Source organism: Pituophis catenifer, unplaced genomic scaffold, assembly GCF_029215685.1.
Source record: "Pituophis catenifer annectens isolate HBS135680 unplaced genomic scaffold, rPitCat1.0.hap2 SCAF_3, whole genome shotgun sequence".
Classification (NCBI taxonomy): domain Eukaryota; kingdom Metazoa; phylum Chordata; class Lepidosauria; order Squamata; family Colubridae; genus Pituophis; species Pituophis catenifer.
In genome coordinates this window covers 94,623,412-94,646,837 of record NW_027256883.1, presented here as the reverse complement: position 1 = coordinate 94,646,837, position 23,426 = coordinate 94,623,412, and the positions used below count along the sequence as shown (strand labels likewise).

Genomic DNA, 23,426 nt, shown 5'->3' with positions numbered 1-23,426 from the left:
TTAATAATGGCATTGCTTCTAATGCACTTTAAAAATAAAAAATCAGTCCTTAAAAATTCAAGGACATATTAAGAGATGTATCTGTCTTGAAAGTTGAAATGGGACAACTTGCTGCTGCCATCTTGCCACTACCTCACCTCCAGCATCTATCCATGGCCACCTCACCACAAGACATCTCAGCCCGGCCAACTCACTGTGGGGACAACTTGCTGCGATCCTGGCTCTTCCACTCTGGTTTCCAAAGCCGGCCCAGTTTAAGGGAAGCAAAAGTTCCAGCCAGACCGCACTCCTCTAAAGGCTCACTTTCCAGCACCCATCAATAAATGGCAGGCTAAGTGGGAGTTATTGTTCCGTGCATGTGCCCACTCACACACACACACACCATTCAGAGCTTGGGATCTTTTATCCGCATCCGAGCTGGATCCTGACGGCTCCCGGGCAGGGAAAGGGGCAAACGAGGACAGTGATAGGACCACTATACCTGGAACAATGACTCCCGCTTAATCAGGAGTCCCGCTCAGGGTCCAGCCCAACATGCTGAAGGAAAGGTCCTTTTTCTCAAGCCCAGGCACAATTGGCAGCTTGGCAGTTTGGATGCTGAAAAAAGTCCCCAAGCTTAGAATGGTGGGTGTCTGTGTGTATGCACGGAAGAATGAGTCCCACATAATAGGCAAATTAGCTTATTTGAGGTATCTTGGTTAAAAAGGTTTTACATTATAGTGCACCATTTCACCCTGTTAAAGATTACAGACATGAAGGTTTTAGTAATATATGGATAGAGATGCTGTTGGTAAGGAGACTGGAATCAGAGACTGAGATAACCCCTGATTTGATGAGGTTGCACTCTACTTGTAAGTAAAAGTTTATCATTTGGGGCCACTCTAAATTTGCAACTTATTCCTCCTCCCACTTTTCTCTTTCTAATTTTTTAAATTCTCTTTCTAATTTTAATTTTTAATTTTTTGCATTTTTAAATGTACTTTTTTAGTATTTCAAGTTTGCTAAACTTGTTTTGTTTTAGTCCTTTTTTCTTCTCTTATCAAGAGCCCTGAGTCCTTCGGGAGAAGGACGGTATAAAAATTAAACAAACAAGCAAGCAAACAAACAAACAAACAAACAACACATAATCCATATTCATTCATACACATACTGTGCCCCCCCCCCAAGTAATAACACAATGTAGATTAATATAAAGGTATTTAGATTAGGAAATACATCTTTATTGGAAAATAAATACCTTGATATATGTTTTTTCCTTAATTTCTAAATTTCATTTCCAATGTTCTACTTAATTTTGAAAAAGTCAAATAATCATAATATATGTAATATTAATATCTTCAATTATAATATTGGTAGAAAAACTACTTTCTCTTATCTGTATACATTATTCTAAGGCACATAATTGAACATTAAGAATCTAAGTATATTATATAAATATCACTGTGTTGAAATAACGTATTTCATTTAATTTGAATCATGTACTTCCAACATTTGCTCTCTTTATTATTTTTGTCAGCCAATCTTCAACTCCATATTAATCAAGACATTCCATTATTCAATTCAATCCAACACAAGTTTATTATATCTTTTTTTGAATCAACAATTGTAAAATAATCTTTCATTCTCACGTTCATGCAATTTCAGTAAGCTATTGAAGAGCAAAAACCTAGTCTAACATCCTCTGCCCAGCATAAAACTGCACTGACCTTTCCAAATTTTGTCCATTCTAGCGCTTGTACTCTTTCAACCAAAATTCTGTCATACACCTTCCCAGCTTCACTTAATAGGTTTCTCTGTTGTTTTTGCATTTTTTCTAGTACAAGGGAATACAGCATGGACACACCATAAGTACACTTGATCTTAGCCAAGAGGCTGAGGACCAATGACATGCCATAAATAAAATCCATATTTTAACTTTTTCCCAATTACATCACCTGTACCTGCAGTCTTACCATTAAGCATGTTGAATATTCTCTCACTGCATTTAACAATGCTTGTTGAAAGGGAGAGAGATTTGATTGGCTCATTAATTTGAATTTTATGAGATTTGCTGCCCTCTATTTAAACTGACTAATTAACTTTCATATCGAAATTGCTGGGAATGTTTTCTCCCCCTTCATTACATGCATGAATTCCAGAATGGCCAAATAGAATTATGTATAAATCACATGTATGTGATTTGTATGTACATTTCAGCTAGATGCAGGTTGAATCTCAGTTCTCCATAATCTAGGTACACTGTTTAATGAAATTTAACTTTCCTGAATGGATTTTTATAATGTATTCTTTTTAATCATTCTACTACTATTGTTATATAAACAGTTCAGTTGTTCACAATGCTCAAATCATAAATTGTTCTATAAAATTATGAAACTCTTTCATAAGACAATGACAAATAATCTGTGTTTGATAGAATATATAAATAATATATACAAATCAATTCACAGCTGCACATTTTAATAGAGAAAAGATTAATCAAAGCTTTATTTATAAGCTTGCCTAGTATTGTTTAGTATTCCAGTTCAACAAAGATCAATAGAGGCCATTCCCGTCTCTTGACGCCTCTCCAGGAAACAGAGGTGCGATTATGTAAATAGCACTAGTTCCTCTATACTTCTGCCAGCTTGCTTATCTCCAAAGCCTTCTGCCTGCTGCCATTGGCGACCAATACAGTATGTGCATCTATCCCATATCTCTTAACAAAGCTCGAGAAGTACAGCCAGTCATGTTAAACTGTGATGCATGTCTGGTTTTATTTGTAAAGTGATTCATTTCAATACCTTTAATCTCTGTTGTATTTAGTTCATATATAAAAAATAGCTGATCAGTTAGAATAAGAAAGAAAACAGATGCATCCAGACATTCACTGATGCTAGGGATAATCCATTGACTTAACAATGCAACACAGCATTGCAATATAATTAGGAAATGTCAGTGTCAGAAGATGGACGTTGACTATACGGAATAAAGGAATGTTCTTCTAGAAAGGCACCTGCTTGGTTTGCTATTCTTTTGCAAGACAGCAGTAAATCAAAAAATCAAAATAAAACAATTATGTTTTAAACATTACACAATAATTAAATAAAAACATAATAATAAAAACAGGTTTGCAATAAATCAAACATCTAAGCACTGATATTGCCTGACAAAACATTGTAGTTATCTTGCACTCTCCTAACCTAATCTCCATTTAACATTACTAGCAATGGCTCCTACTGTGAGGGAATATTTTTTTATAAGAATGCACTGATTCACAAATAGCTTTTGCACAACATATTCTCAGCTCAGCAAGAAGTCTACACTCTTGAATGAACCAGAACACATTAGTGAGAGAAAGTTCATTAACCTTGCTAGATTCGGAGGGTTAACAGGGTACTGAAAAAAGGAATTGAGTGAAAAGCTCTGTTGCAAAACAAATTAAAATAAATGTCATCATTCCTTTTGATATTCATTAGCTAATTCACAGGGAAAGTGGTTTTTTTTTTAAATTTGCAGCTATTTATCAGTGAAAAACAGGTGTACACCTGCTGTTCAAGTCATTCTTAGCGATGATGATGAGAATAGTAATAGTAGTAACTGCAGTACTAATAAATACAATACAGAGACTTACCGCATCCACTATGGGAGTAACTGGGAGAGGGAGAGAAAACCTGAGCAGCAAAATCTTCAAATGACAGTAGTTCTTTATGATTCCGGATTATTTCATCAAGATATATTGCTCTTTCCTCATAACTGTTGGAAATAGGCTAAGGAAATACATTCTGTAACCAAGCCTTAACCATTCAGCTTTGTATTTAATACATAATATACAGAAAGAAAAGTCTACCACAGTTGCTATGGTATATTTCCAAAACTACAGAATTCTAAGTGTTGCAGTAATTAACATTTAGACTTTTTCACATAAATGTAATATTTTCAGTACTAAGCAAATTATAGTATTAAAAACACTGGTTTTCAAATTAAATGTAATGGGTCTTTGTCAGTGATAAATTGATAAATTAAAATTATATAATAATGAGGAAAAGTGTTATAATAGATATATACATGCAGACATATATCTTAATATGAATATGGTCATGCACATACATTTGAGATATGACAGAAAAAGAATTAGAAGTGTTAATTACTTCATTTAAAATAAGAATATGCTCGACTATAAGACACACTTTTCTCTCCCCCCAAAAGTGGGTGGAAATGTCTGTGCGTCTTATAGAGCGAATGTGGCAGGGGGAGGGGCATTGATGTGGCACCAATCAGCTGTTCTAGGCAGCGGGGATTGCTGCCACCTATTGCCGCAGCCGCCCGTTCACGGCAATCTCCAGCGAATGGACAGTGGTGGTGAGTGGGCCATGGCAAACGGGCAGTGGCGGCAAAGGCGAACAGGCCATCGCAAATGGGCTGTAGCAGCGGCGAATGGGCAGTGGAGGCAGAGGCAGATTTTTTATTTTTTGTTTTCCTCTAAAGCTAATGTGCGTCTTATAGTCCGAAAAATAGGGTATATAGCTATCAATTATATTCTTAAGACATGCTAATGTTTCATGCCTGAGTCTTTCCAGAAATATTGGCAATTTCTTGAGCTAGTCAAAATTTAAAAATAGAACATGTGTACACTTTAGTCTTAAGCATCTAAAATTAAAGATGTTGCCTTTAATTAAAAACCGGCAACCTGGAACACACACCATACAAATGCATAATCAAAAGCCAGTCACCAATAAAGCTTACAAGCATAACAAGCAGAAGCAACTTTCCAGCTGTCTTAACAGGACCCCTGCTTGTGATATCTTTTCATAGGAAAGACAGTAAACCTCTCTCTTTGTGTGCAGTTTCTAATTTCTTTGATGATGAGTATAGTGTTTTGTACATATCTATTGCAGACAAATTTATCTTATATTGGATTTTATGACTTCAGTGGTCAGTTATTATGCGGTCAATCAATAATCATATATATTGTTATTTAGATTGAAAATAGGTTTTCAGTTGTATCCAATGTTTTTTTAAATATGAGAAAATTGCTTACTTTTAACTCCTTCAGGGGTGGGAACTAATGGTAAATCCTTCACTACACTCTTATCTGTGTATTTGTTACTCCTTAATATTTTACAAATGCGTTACTTACATAGCACATTCCACTTTAAAAATACAACAGAAGCAACTTGTAAACCATTTCAAAAAGGACGAATAACTTCTTTCTTGGTCATTATTATTGAAATCAACTGATTATCACATAAAACTAAATAAGGTGAATATGGTTTTTTAAGGGTTTTTTTTTTATCTCTCTGTGTCATTATTGTGCAATGATAGAAACTAACAGGGTATTTCACACTACATACCTGTTTATTTTTATCCCATTCCTCTGGTTTATTTATATCCCATTCCTAGGTATAGTTAGATATGTGTTTCTCTTACACGCTGAATTGCTGATGATTCAATGCCAAACTTCCTAGGAGAGAGAGCCATACGCCTAGAACCTATTCTAAAGGGACTGATGGATGCCATTCACTTCTCATTATGAACATGCTTATTCTGCCTGGTGCTTGGCTGTTGCTAGGGATCTCAATTCCACACTGACACAGCAAGTGCTGGTCCTGAACAGCAGGATGTTAGGCCTGAGTGGCCGTCTGGTGCACAGACTTTCTGACACTAAGCTGGCACGTGCTGGCGCAGCAGGGGAAAGCCAAGGCGTGACAAATTACTGAAAGAGCTAAGCTAAACTTATGGTTGAAAACCACCTGAGCCTGTGGATCTCTGTGGGCTTGCCATCTCTTCTCAATTCCTTTTCCCCTCACCCTTTAAGTCCATGGTCTGCATGCGTCCTCACTTTTGTGAAAGCAGTTAAAATAAACTTGTTTCCGTGCTGTCGTGCTATAAACATAATAAATGGAAGAGAAGACATAACAATTTGGGGGGAGGGTGGGGATGCATTGTATATCAGAAAGTCTGATTAGGCAATTATTTTAAACAATGAAATCAATAACAGTACTTCAGAGGAGGATAAACATTCACGCAATAGTAACTGCCAATGATTAGCAACCACATCTGGAAATTATTATAGATTTACAAAATAATATCCCCTTCCCCGCCCTAGACATACACTGGGATAGGCAAAGATCCCCTTCAATGGAGCTAATCTCCTAATACCGCCAAGCACTCTTCCAAGTAGGTAGTTTTCTTGGTAGCTATGTGGAAGTGTTATTGCTAATGTCCTCTGATTTAAATTTCCCTTAAATTTCTCAGTCTAGCATACAACAGTTGTATTTCCTAGTTAACTTTCATCAAACTGAATTCTGCTGGGGTTAGGCAGTTTCAAAATCTACTAAGATCAGCTAAGTATTTCCAGCGATAAATTGTCTAAATAATAATAAATATAATATATTTTAAGTTTCCTTAAGTATAATATAGGGAAATTTTCTAATTAGACAGTAATTAGAGAATAAATTTAAATCAGTATTTCCTGCATATTGAAAAGGTAAGAACGTAAAAAAGCAGCTAAATTCACTAGCAGTGAAGCCAACAAAATTTTAAATTCCTGTTCATTTTTTATCCTAATTTTAGATAATTTATATATTCTTAGATTATTCTAGATGAAGTAATCAGTAGGTATTAAGTAAGACATAGCATAATAAAGTTTAGCTTACTTTCATTTTAATTAAGTCAATGAATGTTAAAAATTTAAGGGAAAGTAAGATTTCAGTATATTTGGTGTAGTAGTTAAGGTACCAGACTAGAAATCAGGAGACCGGGAGTTCTAGTCCTGCCTTGGGTACAAAGACAGCTGGGTGATTTGGGCAAAGATTTCAAGGGTTCTCATAAAATTATACCCAATTTGGCTGAGTTATTTTTTGAATGCAAATCATGCATAGTGATTTAGAACTGGCTGCAGTAAGGAAGCTGCCTGGCCAGGCGTATCTTTTAGTCTGACATATCTAAGAACTGTACTTGGAAATCATTACCTGTCTTTTGGACCAACATCCTTTCTGGTTATTAAAAGCTGTTAAAAGAATTATCTGTGTCAGGGACGGAGAACTTTTTTTGGCCATATTTTTTAGTTGCATTCACATGTGTGTAACATCCTAGGAGCTACGTGCTAAGAATGATTAGTATCTAAGCAACGTTCTGAGTGGCCCTTTCTTTTTCTCTCAGCATTAGCCATTCACAATTTCCCTGGTATTATTTGCTGCCTGCCAGGAAAAGAAGTGGAGGGGCTTGATCATAGGAGTATTCTAAAACAAAAATGGGCAACCTTTTTTAGCTACTGCAGCTGCATCAGTTGACAGATTGATGACAGTACACATGTATGTGCATCCATTTTCTCTCTCACTCATTCACCACTGCATTGCCCTCTCTTCCCAACAATCTTGATAAGGGGCATTAGGAGGAAGTGGGAAGCGTTCTGTATTTTTTTATTTATTAGATGTATAACCTATGTTTTGTTTGGAAGTCAAGGCAGCCAACACCTTAATCACTACACCATGCTCCACTGGTTCTCAGTAGTAAATAAGGAAGAATTCTTTCAGGTAGCTGACATCATGCTGTAGAAAACCAGTGATTATAAGACGGATAGCTGAAGGAAGATGAATTTCTTTTTTCTCGTTCTGTGAACTTTTGCTCAAAGTATACTTCCCATACCAGTAGCAGCAAGAATCAGCATTCCTGCACAAGGATACAATGGGGGAAAGCAACAAGTTTTCCCCTAACATCCTAGTTAACATTTCCTGTTGTCAATAGCAATAGAAAATGAATGATCTATCCCTTACTGGCACCTATATTGTTGGATTGCAATACTATTTTTAATGTTTTAAAAAGAAGATTGACACAAATAAAATGGGTTAATGTTAATGTCATTAATGTTAACATAATACACATCATGCATAACAAAAAAACAGCATACAACTGTGAAGATTTTGCTTTATTGTTTTGTGATAGTCTCTACCATCTTATGCAGCATCTGCCCTGGGCACCCTTCCATATGAAGCACAGTGGCAGTGTTTTTTTTCCAAAACAGCACTACTGCTTACTAGGCTTATGATAAACAATACTACCGGTATATGATAGCTGAATATTAAAAATATGAGCACAAGTTATACATTTGTAATTGCAATATTATTTGTATTTTGCTGTAGGAAACTAGTCTTTTTTCTGAAGGTTTTTTTTGGGGAGCAAGAAGATATTGTTAGTGATTAGCAGCACTGTGGTTGCAAACTCTCATTACTGTTATCTATGAACATGCGTAGATTTTGAAAAATCACTTCAGGTAATTTAAATTTTACAAGCATATATTACCTCCAAACTCAGTAACTTCCATAACGTTTTTCAATGATTGTGCTCAGATAACTTAGTTAACCCATTTTCTGTATTTGTGCAATACTCTGAATAATAAACAAGTCAGATGAACTTGGCTTGGAAAACAAAGTGTTACAAACAATAACAACCCTAAGGTTAATACCATCAAAACTTAATCTGTACAAATCTTGCCGCTAGGTTTAAATTGATCTGGTTAGTATGTTGTGCAAACATAGCCAATGTCTACAGAAAATTTCCTATAAGGACAATAATAAATCTTTATAAAAATCAAAATGTTGAAGGCATGGGAAAAAATATTGTGGAAGGAAAACACTGCCACAATGACTGGCTAGAACATGTATTGCTCTAAGTGTAAAGTAATCCTAACACTGACAGGATATTACTCCCTATAGATTTAATTGATATAGCTAATCATCAAACAACAAACTATTATTGATCACATTAACCTTTTTGATGACTCATCAAATTTGCAGATGGCACTAAACTGGCAGGAATCGCCAATGGCCCAGAAGATAAGCTCAGTATCCAAAAGGATCTTGACAGACTTAGGCCCTATCTAACAAAATGAATTTCAATGTGGAGAAAAGTGAAGTTTGACATTTAGGCAGGAAAAATCAAAGGTATAAGTACAGATTAGCTGAGACCTGGCTCAAAAACAGTAACTGTGAAAGGGACCCTGTAGTCCTAATGAGTGATCACTTGAATATGAGCCAGCAGTGTGCAGCAGCAGCCCAAAAAGCTAATACAATCCTGGGTTGTATAAATAGAGGCATAGAATCAAGATCACGTGAAGTACTAGTACCACTTTATAAAACCCTAATAAGACCACACCTGGAATACTACAACCAATTTTGATCACCATACTACAGAAAATGTTGAGACTTTGGAAAAAGTTCAGAGAAGAGCAACTAAGATCATCAAAGGCCTTGAGAGTAAAACATATGAAGAACGGCTGCAGGATTTGGGTTTGGCTAGTCTAAAGAAAAGAAGAATTAGGGGTAACATGATAGCAGTATTCCAGTATTTGAGGGGCTGCCACAAAGAAGAGGGGGTAAAATGATTCTCCAAAGCACCAGAAGGCAGGACAAGAAACAATAGTTGGAAACTAACCAAAGAGAGAAGCAACCTGGAATCAAGGAGAAACTTCCTAACAGTGAAGACAGTTAACCAGTGTGTTCTGATCCAGCTCCCCAAACACGACAAGCCCTCTGAAGTGAACTCAAAAGATTTATTAGGAGTGCCAGCAGCCCCGGCAAGAACTTTCTCTCTCAACGCAGGCTAACAAGTCCGTCCTGCCAGAAGATGAATAGTTGTCTGCCACATCTATTCATCTCCACGCCCTAGGTTCTATCCCCAGAGCTAGGGTGGGGCCTCACTAGCAGTGGTGGCTCTTCCTTCCCCAGGATCGGCCTACGGCTTTCCACTGCTCTCTTCTTCTCTGCCTTCTGTGCAGCCGCGTGCCAGGCACTGGACCCAGCAGTTCATCCACTTCTTTATCAGCCACTTCCAGACCTGGGGGCTGTTGACTCTTCAACTGAGGGCTGACAGCTGGCCCAGGCTCTGCCTCTGTTTCTCACTCTGCCAGCTCCATTCCCTGTTCCCACTTGGAGCTCTCAGGTTGCCTTGATGCTGACTCTGACTCCCATGCCTCCTCCTCCTCTGATTCAAGTGCTGGAGGGGCCGGCGGCTGACAGGCCACAACACAGTGGAACAGCTTGCCTCCAGAAATTGTGGCTGCTCCATCATTGGATGTTTTTAAGAAGAATCTAGACAGTCACTTATCTAAAATGGTAGAGGTTCTCTTGCTTCAGCAGGGGGCTGGACTAGAAGACCTCCAAGGTCCCTTCCAGCTTATTCTATTCTAAAGAATGATGTCAGAGAAAGTGCAGACATTATTTTTATATTGTTCTGTAGCTAATCAGGGGATTTTACTACACCTTGAAAATAAATATAACATGTCATACCCTTAAAAGTATGATCTCATAGGTAGTTTAACTGTGAAATACCACTATGATTATAGCCACCAAAAGCTATAGCTATATAATTTTAAAAAATGGTGTAAACAGAATTCTTTTCACTGCAAAGCAACTGTTACTTAACTGTTAAATTTCCAAAGGAGTCTGCAAAGGACCTACTGATCAAAAATCTCAACTTATGTAATTACATCAGACATTAAATATGTACAGGCAGCATTAACATCATGAAGTTACTGAACATGTCAGCATTTTGCTATAATTTGTTGCGGATATCTGTAGGTATGTCTCAACTGACTTAATCACTGCAATGGCACCTGGCATTGAGATAATGCTTTAAAATGCTTTCAACCAATTACTGTAAATCAATAGCACAAGACTAATACATGAAATTTATAATCCATTTCCATTACCTGGTTTTAGATTTTTCTGTTGGTACTATATATGCTCCTAAAATATGCTGATGCAGGCCTACTACTGCAGGAAATAATCGTGTGAAGATGCTAAAAGGTGCGTAGGATTTTAGAAGATGTGAATGACTTGGATATACAAGTAGTCCTTGAATAATAACAGTTCATTTAGTGACTGAAATTGGCATGGAAAAAAGTGATTTATGACCATTTTTCATATGATCATTTCAGCATCCTCATGGTCACATGATCAAAATTCAGACACTTGGCAATTGACTCATATTTATGATGGTTCAGTGTCCCGGGATCATGTGATCACTCATGTGAGCGTCTGACAAGCAAAGTCAATGAGAAAACCAGATTCACTTAACAACTGTGTTATTAACTTAATAACTGCAGTGATTCACTTAACAATTGTGACAAGAAAGATTGTAAAATGGAGCAAAATTCACTTAACAAATACAGTCAGGTCCAGAAATATTGGGACATCAACACAATTCTAACATCTTTGGCTCTATACACCACCACAATGGAGTTGGAATGAAACAAACACAATGTGCGTTAACTGCAGACTGTCAGCTTTAATTTGAGGGTATGTACATCCAACTCAGGTGAACGGTGTAGGACTTACAGCAGTTTGTATATGTGCCTCCCACTTGTTAAGGGACCAAAAGTAATGGGACAATTGGCTTCTCAGCTGTTCCATGGCCAGGTATGTGATATTCCCTCATTACCCCAATTACAATGTACAGATAAAAGGCCCAGAGTTCATTTCAAGTGTGCTATTTGCATTTGGAATCTGTTGCTGTCAACTCTCAAGATGAGATCCAAAGAGCTGTCACTATCAGTGAAGCAAGCCATCATTAGGCTGAAGAAACAAAACAAACCCATCAGAGAGATAGCAAGAACATTAGGCATGGCCAAAACAACTGTTTGAAACATTCTCAAAAAGAAGGAATCCACCGGTGAGCTCAGCAACACCAAAAGACCTGGGAGACCATGGAAAACAAGTGTGGTGGATGACCGAAGAATTCTTTCTCTGGTGAAGAAAACACCCTTCACAACAGTTGGCCAGATCAAGAACACTGTCCAGGAGGTAGGCATATGTGTGTCAAAGTCAACAATCAAGAGAAGACTTCACCAGAATGAATACAGAGGGTTCACCACAAGATGTAAACCACTGGTGAGCTTCAAAAACAGGAAGGCCAGATTATAGTTTGCCAAACAACATCTAACAAAGCCTTCACAGTTCTGGAACAAGATCCTATGGACAGATGAGACCAAGATCAACTTGTACCAGAGTGATGGGAAGAGAAGAGTATGGAGAAGGAAAGGAATTGCTCATGATCCTACCACCTCATCAGTGAAGCATGGTGGTGGTAGTGTCATGGCATGTATGGCTGCCAATGGAACTAGTTCTCTTGTATTTATTGATGATGTGACTGCTGACAAAAGCAGCAGGATGAATTCTGAAGTGTTTCGGGCAATATTATCTGCTCACATTCAGCCAAATGCTGCAGAACTCATTGGACGGCACTTCACAGTGCAGATGGACAATGACCCAAAACATACTGCAAAAGCAACCAAAGTTTTTTTGAAGGAACAGAAGTGGAATGTTATGCAATGGCCAAGTCAATCACCTGACCTGAATCCCATTGAGCATGCATTTCACTTGCTGAAGACAAAACTGAAGGGAAAATGCCCCAAGAACAAGCAGGAACTGAAGACAGTTGCAGTAGAGGCCTGGCAGAGCATCACCAGGGATGAAACCCAGCGTCTGGTGATGTCTATGCGTTCCCGACTTCAGGCTGTGATTGACTGCAAAGGATTTGCAACCAAGTATTAAGAAGGGAAAGTTTGATTTATGATTATTATTCTGTCCCATTACTTTTGGTCCCTTAACAAGTGGGAGGCACATATGCAAACTGCTGTAAGTCCTACACCGTTCACCTGAGTTGGATGTACATACCCTCAAATTAAAGCTGACAGTCTGCAGTTAACGCACATTGTACTTGTTTCATTCCAACTCCATTGTGGTGGTGTATAGAGCCAAAGATGTTAGAATTGTGTCGATGTCCCAATATTTCTGGACCTGACTGTATCTCACTTAACAAGAAAAATTTTGGTGTCAATTGAGGTGGTGTGTTGAGGACTACCTGTATAAACAATTATTTGTTAATTTGGTATAGTTCCACTTAATGGGTTTGGTGAACTTGACTTTCTTCTATTATTTGGCTCTATAAGCATAGAAAACTTTCTGTTTGGTGCCTACAAAAACATCTGCATGTTTCTTTTGGTAACTTATAATTGAAAACTGAAAGGTATAATCTTGCTATATAAATCCTGTTTTTGCGTGGCTGAAATTTGGTAATGTTTATACAAATACAAATAGCAACTCAAATTCTGAATCTAAACTAGGTTTAGACTTGAAGCACTTGCCTAAAATTCTCCTACAATATGTGCAGTATGTCTCAGATACTGAGCTAAGTTTAAACACTAGAGGGGTTTAAATTGTTCAAAAGAAACAGACCTAGTAAAAGAGGAGATGGAGTTGCATTTTAAGAAATACCTACATCTGTATAAAATGCAAAAAAAAAAAAAAAGCGTGAAAAACTTGTGTGCATTTGGTTAATATAAAAGGAAAAAGGAATGACATCGCCGTAGGTGTATACTGCAGGTCACCCAACCAAAAAAAAAAAAAATAGAACTTTTTGCTAATGTGTTAGCTAAGGCGTGCAGGAAGCACATTACAATAGTAATGGGGGAGTTTGACTACCCTGACATCAACTGGAAAATAATCAGTTTTGGTCATCACCATACCCCAAAAAATGTTGCAACTCTAAAAGAGTAGAGAGAAGAGCAAAAAAATTGATTAGAGAATTGGAGGATAAAACATACTATGAATGATTGCAGGAAGTGAGTGGTGACTTGATAGCAATCTTCCAATATTTTAGGGATTGGCACATTCTAGAGGTTTTTAAGAAGAGATTGGACAGCCATTTGTCCAAAATGGTAAAAGGTTTCCTGCTTGAGCAGGGGGTTCCCTTCCAACTCTGCCATACTGTTACATGTTTAGAGAACAGGATGGTAAGGTTCATAATGTCACTTATGGATTCCAACAGGGAGTGGCAACTCCATTGCTAAACAGCATGGTAGTTAAGAGTGATGTCATATGACCATATTGACTTATGTTAGTTCTATCAATTTTGGTGTCGTTATGAAAGCAAATGATTGCAGGTTGTTAAGCATGATGTCATGTGACCACAACTTATGACTTCCTACTAGCTTCCCTATTGACTTTGCATGTTGGAAGCTAGCTGTGAAAGTTGCAAATGGTGATTACATGACTGCTGGATGCTACAATTATTGTAAATGTAAGCTGGTTGTTAAGTGCTCACATCATGATCAAGTGACTACAGGGATGTTGTGATGGCTGCAACTTCAAGGACTGGTTGTATGTTTTGTTTTTCAGTACTGTCAGTGTAAATGGTCACTGAACAAATGGTTGGTAAGAGAGGACTACCTGTATTGAAGTACTCTAAGCATGAATTTCCTGTTAATTCTTGTAAACTAGTTTGTTGCTCTTACAGGTAGTTCTTGACTTACACTACAATTAGGAGTTTCTGTCATTATGGTCAGAAGTTGAGTCATCACATGACTGTACACAATTTTACAATAATTTTTATGGCAGTTATAAGTTGAGTCACTGTGATCCTAAATTGAGTCGTATAGTCCTAAATGTGAATCCAGCTTAATCAATTTTCTGGAAACTGGCAAAAAAAACCTTTGCAAATCATGACTGTATGACCATAGGACAATGGATGTAAAAGTGAGCCAGTTGCTAAGCACCTGAATTACGACTATGTGACCGTGGGAATGGAGTAATGGTTCTAATTTTTATTTAAATTGTAAGTGACCTTTTCCATGCTTAATTTAAACTGCCATTCAGTAAACAGTCATAGGTTGAAGGCCACATAGTTTTATCCCAAATATTGGCAATGGGCTAACTGAATTGAAAAGCCCATTTCATTCACTGCAATCATAATTTATTTATACAGTAAGTAATTAAGGGACAATATAGATTAAAGTGTGATTAGGATTAACATCCCTCCCCCAATTATCTAATTAATATCCTATCTGTAAATAGTGCCCTCAGCAGAAAGTACTATTAATTATAGGTAAGATAGTCATGGGACTAAGAGAAGACAACTTCTATACCTGAGAGGAGGAAAAAATAGGAGGAACAAACAAATGTTTACATGTGAGCATACTAAGGGATCTGTGGATAATCTTGTAGATAGACAAGGATTTCTATTTTATAATTTTTTAGTAATACTAGTGGTAGAATAGTGAGTTCCCCTCTCTACCAATTATATTGTTGAAATAATGTAAGCATAGATGATAGGTAACAAAAATGCTTTTGTTTTGCCTTTGTTCTTCTATGGAACACTTTCATGCTCTATTCAGTTAAAACAGTATAACTTTTGCACTAGGGCTCTGTTTGATGGGATTCATGGTTGTTCCAACAAAGTTGATCCTGTGATTCATAAGATTGCCTACTATCGATAAATGGTTAAGACTGCTGTCCTTCTCATGGTAACATCATAGATAGGTATTACTAAAATAGCATGGACCTCTCTAATCTTTACCAAGCAGATGTTGATTCCCATCTAGGGCTTGAAAGGAATCCATTGTTATAAAGAGGCTCCAAGTGAGTTCATCTAGATAATGTAAAATAAAAGCAAACTAAATATAAATCAATGTATTTACAGCAGCTGCTGCTTGTGTTCTGCAATTACAGACAAATCAAACTAAGTAATTATAATTGTGTAATTGCATAACGAGAGAAGACATATCACACAGTAGCCAATATTTATTCCTTGGCTGGAAAAAAAATCTGATCCACTGAACTCCCGGTGAGGTAAGGCAAACAACTGCCCACATTTTCTCTGCTCCATGTGGATTGCAGAGGCATTTCAATCAAAAAGGCAACTGGATGTAAGATCCACATTGCTGAAATTCTCCCTGGAGGAAGAGAGATCTGGAGATTGCCCACATGTATTTCAGACAGTTGATTTTTATGAGCAGACAACAGAATCCATCATTTTTACAGCCACTTGCGATCAGTCAGTAGTCGCGGGTTCCATTGTGCTCTGAGCCATAGTTGCAGCCTTCATGGACACAAGACTTGATTAACCTTGTCTTTTAATCATGCTGGAGTTTATTTTTTCTACTGCCTGTTGAAGATTGAAAAAGCCTTAGGAACTACAAGCCTACAAATCACTAGCTGTGGTTCCCTTCAGTCCATTTAAAATAAGAAAACTACGTCTTTTCAGTTTTGTAAGGTGTTTTGGGATAATCTTTTGCAATATACAGTAAAGAAATGATTTTAGAGTTATTTCTAAACAGTTTAAATGCTAAGGCTCTGTGAAACTGATTTAGAGATTTAAACAAAGATTTTGAAATTAGAGATCCCCTCATGTAAGAAAATTCTGTTTTGTTTACATTTCAATGCAAAACAAGATGCTAGAGGTCAGTTCTAAGGCATACTGTATGATGGCTATTTTAAAGGACATTTTTGATCTATGGATATATGAAATGCTTGAGTTTTTTTTAACTTTACTGGAACTAAAAGTTGTTATGGAACATGAACAAACTCTTTTGAAAATGACTAAAATGGAGTAAGGTGGACTCCATCTCCATCTATCTTTGAGTTCACAGGAAATGATGCTGGTATGAAATCTGTTGCCCAACAGATCAAGTTCTTTCTGTCATAACACAAGTTTAATATTGTTTTTAAAAATAATGAAATCAGAATAATAAAATGAATTGAGTCCCTTGCGATATATCATAAGAGTGTTTTTTTGTCACATCATTTCACTGTTCAGCCTTGCATAAAACTAGTAAGGGCAGAGAAAAAGTACTCACAATTCTAGTCTTACACATTTGTCCTACGATAAATAATTCTAAAGTTCTCTTAAATAAGGTACAGTATATGTCAGACCACAGAATTGCATTCTAATGACCAAAAGGATGCACCCTGATATTTAGATTAAGGGCATGCTTGGGAATAGAGGAAGAAATAGGACCTGAGATTAGTAATCTCACTGACAACAAGCAGACACAGATTAAGCCTTAACCTTTGACCTATACCATACTGCCCTTACAGTCAATAGATTATGAGATGCTGATGAATCAGTGCTGAAGTCACACTTTCAACTAATCTGCAATTTGCTGTATTTGCAGCATTACATCATGTCACATTTTGTCAGTTGCCTCTGCAGATGCCCATGATGCTATATAGCAGCCCACCCCCCCCAAAATCCTCTTGATTTTGCAAGGGCATAGATGTGCCAGGAACTACTTAAGGGCATAGCTTTAATATATGAAGCAATTTCATCTGTCCTCAGGTAATAGATGGACTATTACATCTAAGAATAGCAACTAAGGAGAAGAGAAAAAATATTTCACATATAGTTGTATCTTTCATTTGAAAGTGGGAAACCCACATCTGCTCTACAATATAAAATAAAACAGCTCCTAAGAATGCAAAAGTAGCATGTTTACTTCCCTGTAACATTCAGTGAGGCCTAGGAGAACATCTGTATTCACACATTTAGTGGCTTTTTGCCTGTGGTTGCATTTGAATATGCTACTCATATTCAAAATAACAAATTCCCCAAGAATGTTTCATGTTAACTTTTATTGAATACTTTAAACTATTGCTACTTATTTGATAGTATGATTGCTAATAGGTATAAAGAACTATCACAATGTACCCAATCTTTACTGTAATCAGATTTGAAAAGTTAATGTTTTATGGATTTGCTTATGGATAAGGGATGGGAATGTGGGCTGAAGAGATAGTGATAACCTTATGTAGGCTGAAGAGTTAATAACTTTGCCTATACTTGTTATAATGAAGGTCGGAAATCACTTCTTTAAAATTCCCAATAAAAATTATAAATAGAAACTCTCTACAGCCAAAAGGTCTGGGGGCAAGAGAGTTTATCCACCACCAGAAATATTGAGCCCTTATAGACTGATGGTGGGCATGGGGTTCCTTTTAAGTTACTTCCCCCTCTCTCTCCATGCAAAAAGGAAAATTAAACTATTAAAAATAAACATATATTTGATTGCTATGCATTGGCTGCCTGTAATGTTACAAATAAAAAGAGAATTGTGTTATATCTTTGATTCATATTTGACATATATCAAAACTTTCTGAAATAGTACTAAAAAAATTTTGTTTTGGGTTTAAGATTTTTCTGAATTAATTTCCTAGCATGAAGCACATTAGTAAGATGGTATGTGCTCCTATTATCTATAGAACTGATGGTGAACCTTTTCGGCACCGAGTGCCCAAACCGGAACCCGCATGTGCGTGCTGGAGCCCCAGAAACTCGAAGGCCAGACCTCTCTGTGGGTATGCACACGGTTGCCACCAGGTCTTCTGGTTTCTGGTTTGTGCATGTGTGCCGGCCAGCTGATATTCACGCGTGCCAGAGCCCCAGAAACCCGAAGATCAGCTGGTGACGGTGCACATGTTCACAGAGAGGTCTCTGTGTGCCACCTCTGGCACGCGTGCCATAGGTCCACCATCACAGATCTGTAGCCTGGTTAACATGATCTTAGTTTATATAGCAGGCAAGGATGATAGTTTATGTGCAACTGTGCAAAAAACCCCCAAACCAGGGGTGAAATGCTCCTGGTTCGGACCGGATCGGCCAATCTGGTAGCGATGGCGGCGGGTGGTTCGGAGAACCAGTAGCAAAAATCCCTGTACCCCCCCCATGCCCAGCTGAGCCACGTGATCATCAGAGGCTGTTTTTTTTACTTTTAAAAGCATTTTTTCTAAAACCCTTTGGCTGAAAAAATGCTTTTAAAAGTTAAAAAAAAGGCTCTGATGATCGCGCAGCTCAGCTGGGATCGTCAGAGGCTTTTGAAAGCATTTTTCAGTCGAAGAGCTTGTAGAAAAAATGCTTTTGAAAGTAAAAAAAAAGTTGGCCACGTCCACCCAGTCACATTACCACCCTCCCCACCAAGCCACGCCCACAGAACTGGTAATAACAACTTTTACATTTCACCACTGCCCCAAACACTTGTCATTGCTGTAACAATACTTATTCTTGTTTTGTTGGAAGTAAAAGCCATGTTTTATCCAGAAACTGAATACACAAAAGATAAGCCATGCACATAGCAATGCTCTCTTGTACAGATTCACTTTCTTCTCCCCCACCCCCATAAACACAGAAATCACTGAAAGAGATGAAGACAACCAAAACAATAAGAAGGCCATGTGGAAGGAGGGCTGACAAAAAAGCATCAGTGTCCAGGATGAACTACAGGAATGCCTCCCATCTTTCACCAAATGCTTTAGGACAATTGTTACTATTAAGCCAGTGTACTTCAGAGGTTTGTTGTGAGAATGGAAATGAAGGAGAGCTTTTGTTTCCCAAGAAGATGCTGGATACAAGGTTAATAAATACATACACTATGTTACTGAAGTTCAAAGTTGGACTGATTGGCATTTACATTACTAACTATATAAATCTGATGTTTAGAAATAGCAGCTTGAGAAACACCTAGTTATAGAATAGGTGGCTTCAGAACATCCGCCACTTTCCTTTGGGAAGCTGTCAGCTGTTTTCACTTTATCAGAGCAATCACCATTGTGTTGCGCTTATTGATAGCAAGGAAAAGCAGCTGGACACAGAACATTTCTGTTAGGGATGAAATGGGAGGGAGGGGTAAAGATTCTTCCATGTTCACCAGGTGACACAGGAGGAGTCAGAAAAAGGGAATAAGGGATAGGCTAGATAGGCTAAAGTGAGATGAGAAAGCAACAGGTCTGGTTGGATATGTATCATGTGGCCGGTTATTTATTTTATTTGAAGAGATTTGGATAGCCACTGGCTTTACCCCCATCAGTATTAGAGATAGAAACCATCAGATCAAAGCTGGCTTTCACTTTCACATTTCATTCTATAACTATAGAATGCAAATCACATGGCTTCAACATCAATCACCCCCTCTTTAGCTTATCTCAGCCATCTCATTCTGTGAAAATAATTCAAACATTTGCACATTATTTTCTGACACTCTGATTAAGCTTAATATGGAAATAAGCAACCTGAGCTTTAAAAAGCTATACAGGGTTTTTTTTTTTTTGTAATATAATATAATCATTCAAAATTTACAATATAAAGAAAGGTATGTTGTAATTTTTAACATTTTCAATTTTCTTGACATTTCAAAGCTCAGGCAGCATTGCTTCCAACAACATCCCTATTGAGGATGTTCTTTGATCTGTACTTTTTTGTTCTGGCTATTATTTAGTGCTAACATATTCATAGATTAACTAGGATCACACATTCATATTTTGCCAAGCTCAAGCAAAGAACTACTAAAACTAGAGCAACGTTTCTATATAGAGAGACAATCTTCAGATCAAAACAATGATGGGCAGTTGTCAATGAAAAGAGTGAAAGTGAACATTTGCACATCAAAGGCACTTGTCTGTAAAAATAAGACATGACACACAGTTTAATCTTTTTTGACAACCTATTCATGAATGGAGACTTCTGACACAACTGTGAATACAAGGGAATCTTCACCAAAATAAAGGATGTGCACAGTCCTACAGCTTTCAAACAGTTAATTAAGACCACAGCTTGCAAACACCCCAAATTAAAAATTATTTAATTGCAAACATTATCAGAAATTTCAGTTTCCTTAATAAAAATATGCAAAATACTGGCATACTTTAGACACAGAAACACACACACACACACACACACACACACACACACACAACTGCATTACTGAGATTACAATAGCTCCAATACATGGAATCAAAAGCTCAGCAACAGATTTCCTTTCTGTGTTGCCAGGACTGATTATTGTACACTGATAGTAAACACAAAATCCCTCCTGCCCATAGTATGCCTGGTCATTTCCCAGAAAATTATTGCCCTGTGACTTGCTCATACAACACTTGCTGGACAACAATAGGAAAATAACATATTTATTTGGGTATTCATCTTTTTATTTCGGTCATGGTTGATTTAGTGCTTTTATAAATTGTTACATTTTATTTTTTAATTATATTGCCATACTTTGATTCTTATATTACTGCTATCATAGCATAAAGTAACATTTATTGGTAAGCCTTCAAAATTATTTGTTGTTGGTTCTACTAGTAATATGAGACGTTTTATTGTGCTTATGGCACATATATTAACATCTAATATTTTTGCAAAAGAAACAAAGATATTCATTATTTACCAAGTATTGTGTTTAAATGGTTAGTTTTATATTTAACTGGTACTAGTAGCAAGTGGAGAGTCTTTGTTTTATAATGAAACTTTGTGTAATAATAGCTTTGGAGATAAATAATTTCTATTTTTATATATGTAGGATTTACAAGTTGAAAGCTTACACTGAAGCAGAGTGGATGCCTTTTTTAAAAAATATATAATCGAAATTCACAATTTTACTTAATCATCTAAGTGCTTCATTTTGTTCTTAGATCTCTGAATTGTCATGTAGGGTGGTCTCAGAGAACATGGGTAGGCTCTCCCCCCCATTAACTTCAGTGGGAAACTACTGTCACTGCTGCTATGAGGAACTCCAAAAGACAGAGCCAGATGTAGCAGCAATGGCTCTGATATGGTATTTATGTAATTAACCAATATTGATTACATAAATCTTTAAATCACTATATCTAAGAGTGCTTCTTTATCTGTATTAAAGACAGGATTTTCCAATTAAATCCGGAGACGTAATATTAGCGGACTTGTGACACAATACTTGGCTGTATTATTAATCATCATTATAGAGATAATGCTGACTGCAGAATGTAGCTACAGAATTTTGTATTCATCTTTACATACAAATTCTGAAGATTGAAAACCTCTTGTTTTTAGTCAATAGGAAAAATAAGACCTAGTTCCTATGATACATACTATTGGATAGTATTTATAGGGAACCAGGAGTCAACATACATTTTATAAATTGTTTACTATACACAAAAATGTGAAGTCACAGCTGCCAGTTCTTTAGCTGGTGTTGGCCTTCATATGCATTAAGTCATTTATTTATTTGATTTTTATCCCACCTCTATTTCTTTATAAGTAGCTCAAAGTTTGTCAAAGTGACAAACATACCTAATATCTTCTTCCTCCTATTGTCCCTATAACAATCCTGTCAGGTGCTTGGACTGAGAGTGAGTGAGTGACCCAAAGTCACTCAGCTGCCTTTCATGCTTAAAGTGGGCCTATAATTCATCTCCATTTTTCTCAGCCAGCAATTTAACCATTATGCAAAACTGGCTCTCTTCCCAATAACCTAGAATGTTCTAACATATTGGTGTAATATATGTGTGGATTCAAGCACTGTGAACTAACAGGTGGAAATTTTGCCAATGTGAATATTTTCTGGGTGCCATCCAAGATTTTTGGATATGGCACCCAATGTGCTGACCACCATGGCTGGTTTACGCCATAATCTTTCAATTTCTATTTTAGATCTTGATATTTTTATGACCTTCTCCAACATTTTGTCCTCTATTCCACTACCTCTTGGCATTATGTTTATCTAGTAAGGATTTTGTCTGTTTTATCAGAAGCAGACTTAGCCGAATTGTGATATAAAGGCAACTGATGCTTTAAGGTTTTCATGCACTGGAAGCCATCTTAGAGCCAATGAAATGTTTGGGCTAAGAATCAATATAACAGTTGAATCCCAAGATTGTGCTACCAATTAACTGAGATGTGACTTGTAGTTTTTGAAAAAAGAGGGGGAGAATTAGTAAAAAATCACCAGATGTAGACCCAGTAGGAAATATCAGCAGAATACTGAATTGAGCAGAGTTCTCTCAAGACCATTGTCACACAATGGACCAGGGAGATGAAAGGGATTATTGGACACTATTGTTCTGGAGTGCCATTTCTGGCCAGAGGGAGCTCAGAATGCTTCCTATTTTTGAGAAGATATGTGCAGCGAAGCAAACTGATAGATGATTAGAGTGCAGGTGGCATAAATCATGCAGCAAATACAACTGAGCAGAAGTGGGAGTGCATAATCATATCTGCCACATGGCAGTGGAAGTACTTAAGAGGGCTGACTTCTATAGTATTACTGCATGCTCAGTGAACTGCCCAGTAGTGCTTTCTTTAGTGGTGGATAGCTAATCAAGATTAGGTTAATCCAAAAGCAGCTGTCCACTTAATTAAAAATGCAATAGACAGAATGCTTACATTCACATCAAATCAATTGGCACAGTTCATACAGAACATGTGGAGATCATGGAGATACTACTAGATTTGACTTTGGAACAGTTTGTTACTGCAGCTTAAAGAACAGGACAAGATGCTGGGGTTGGTGGTCAGAACTATTACCTGACCCTTTGATCAGTTTTTCCCCAAGCTGGGTATCATTCAGATGATTGCCTATAAACGTCAACTCCCATAATTTTCTTTAATGCCCATTCTGGCAAGGAAATTCTGGAAGTTGAAATCCACATGTCTGGAAGGCTCTAGGTTGGGGGGGGCAGCTACTTCAATTCTTACTAATAAAGGGTGGTAAAATGAAACAGAAAGGGTTTAACTGTATGGATCTGTATGGATAGATTAGGCATTGGCTAGTCAGTGATGTCTTCAGAAGAAGCCAATTTGTAGTTTTACTTCTATGTGCTAGAGGGAAAGTGTTATCTACAATTAAAACAAACAGGCATAAACAT

At 37.2% G+C, this 23,426-nt stretch overlaps 1 protein-coding gene across 1 annotated transcript in view; it reads right to left on the bottom strand.

The window, feature by feature from the left end:
* RALGAPA2 (Ral GTPase activating protein catalytic subunit alpha 2) overlaps positions 1-23,426 on the bottom strand; it is a 176,220-nt gene that overhangs the window by 5,939 nt on the left and 146,855 nt on the right. The window contains exons 39-40 of the mRNA XM_070941007.1: positions 3,611-3,732; positions 1,707-1,813 (exon numbers count right to left, since the gene is read on the bottom strand). Of these exons, the coding sequence (XP_070797108.1) occupies positions 1,707-1,813; positions 3,611-3,732 (229 nt within the window). The remainder of the gene's footprint in view (positions 1-1,706; positions 1,814-3,610; positions 3,733-23,426) is intronic.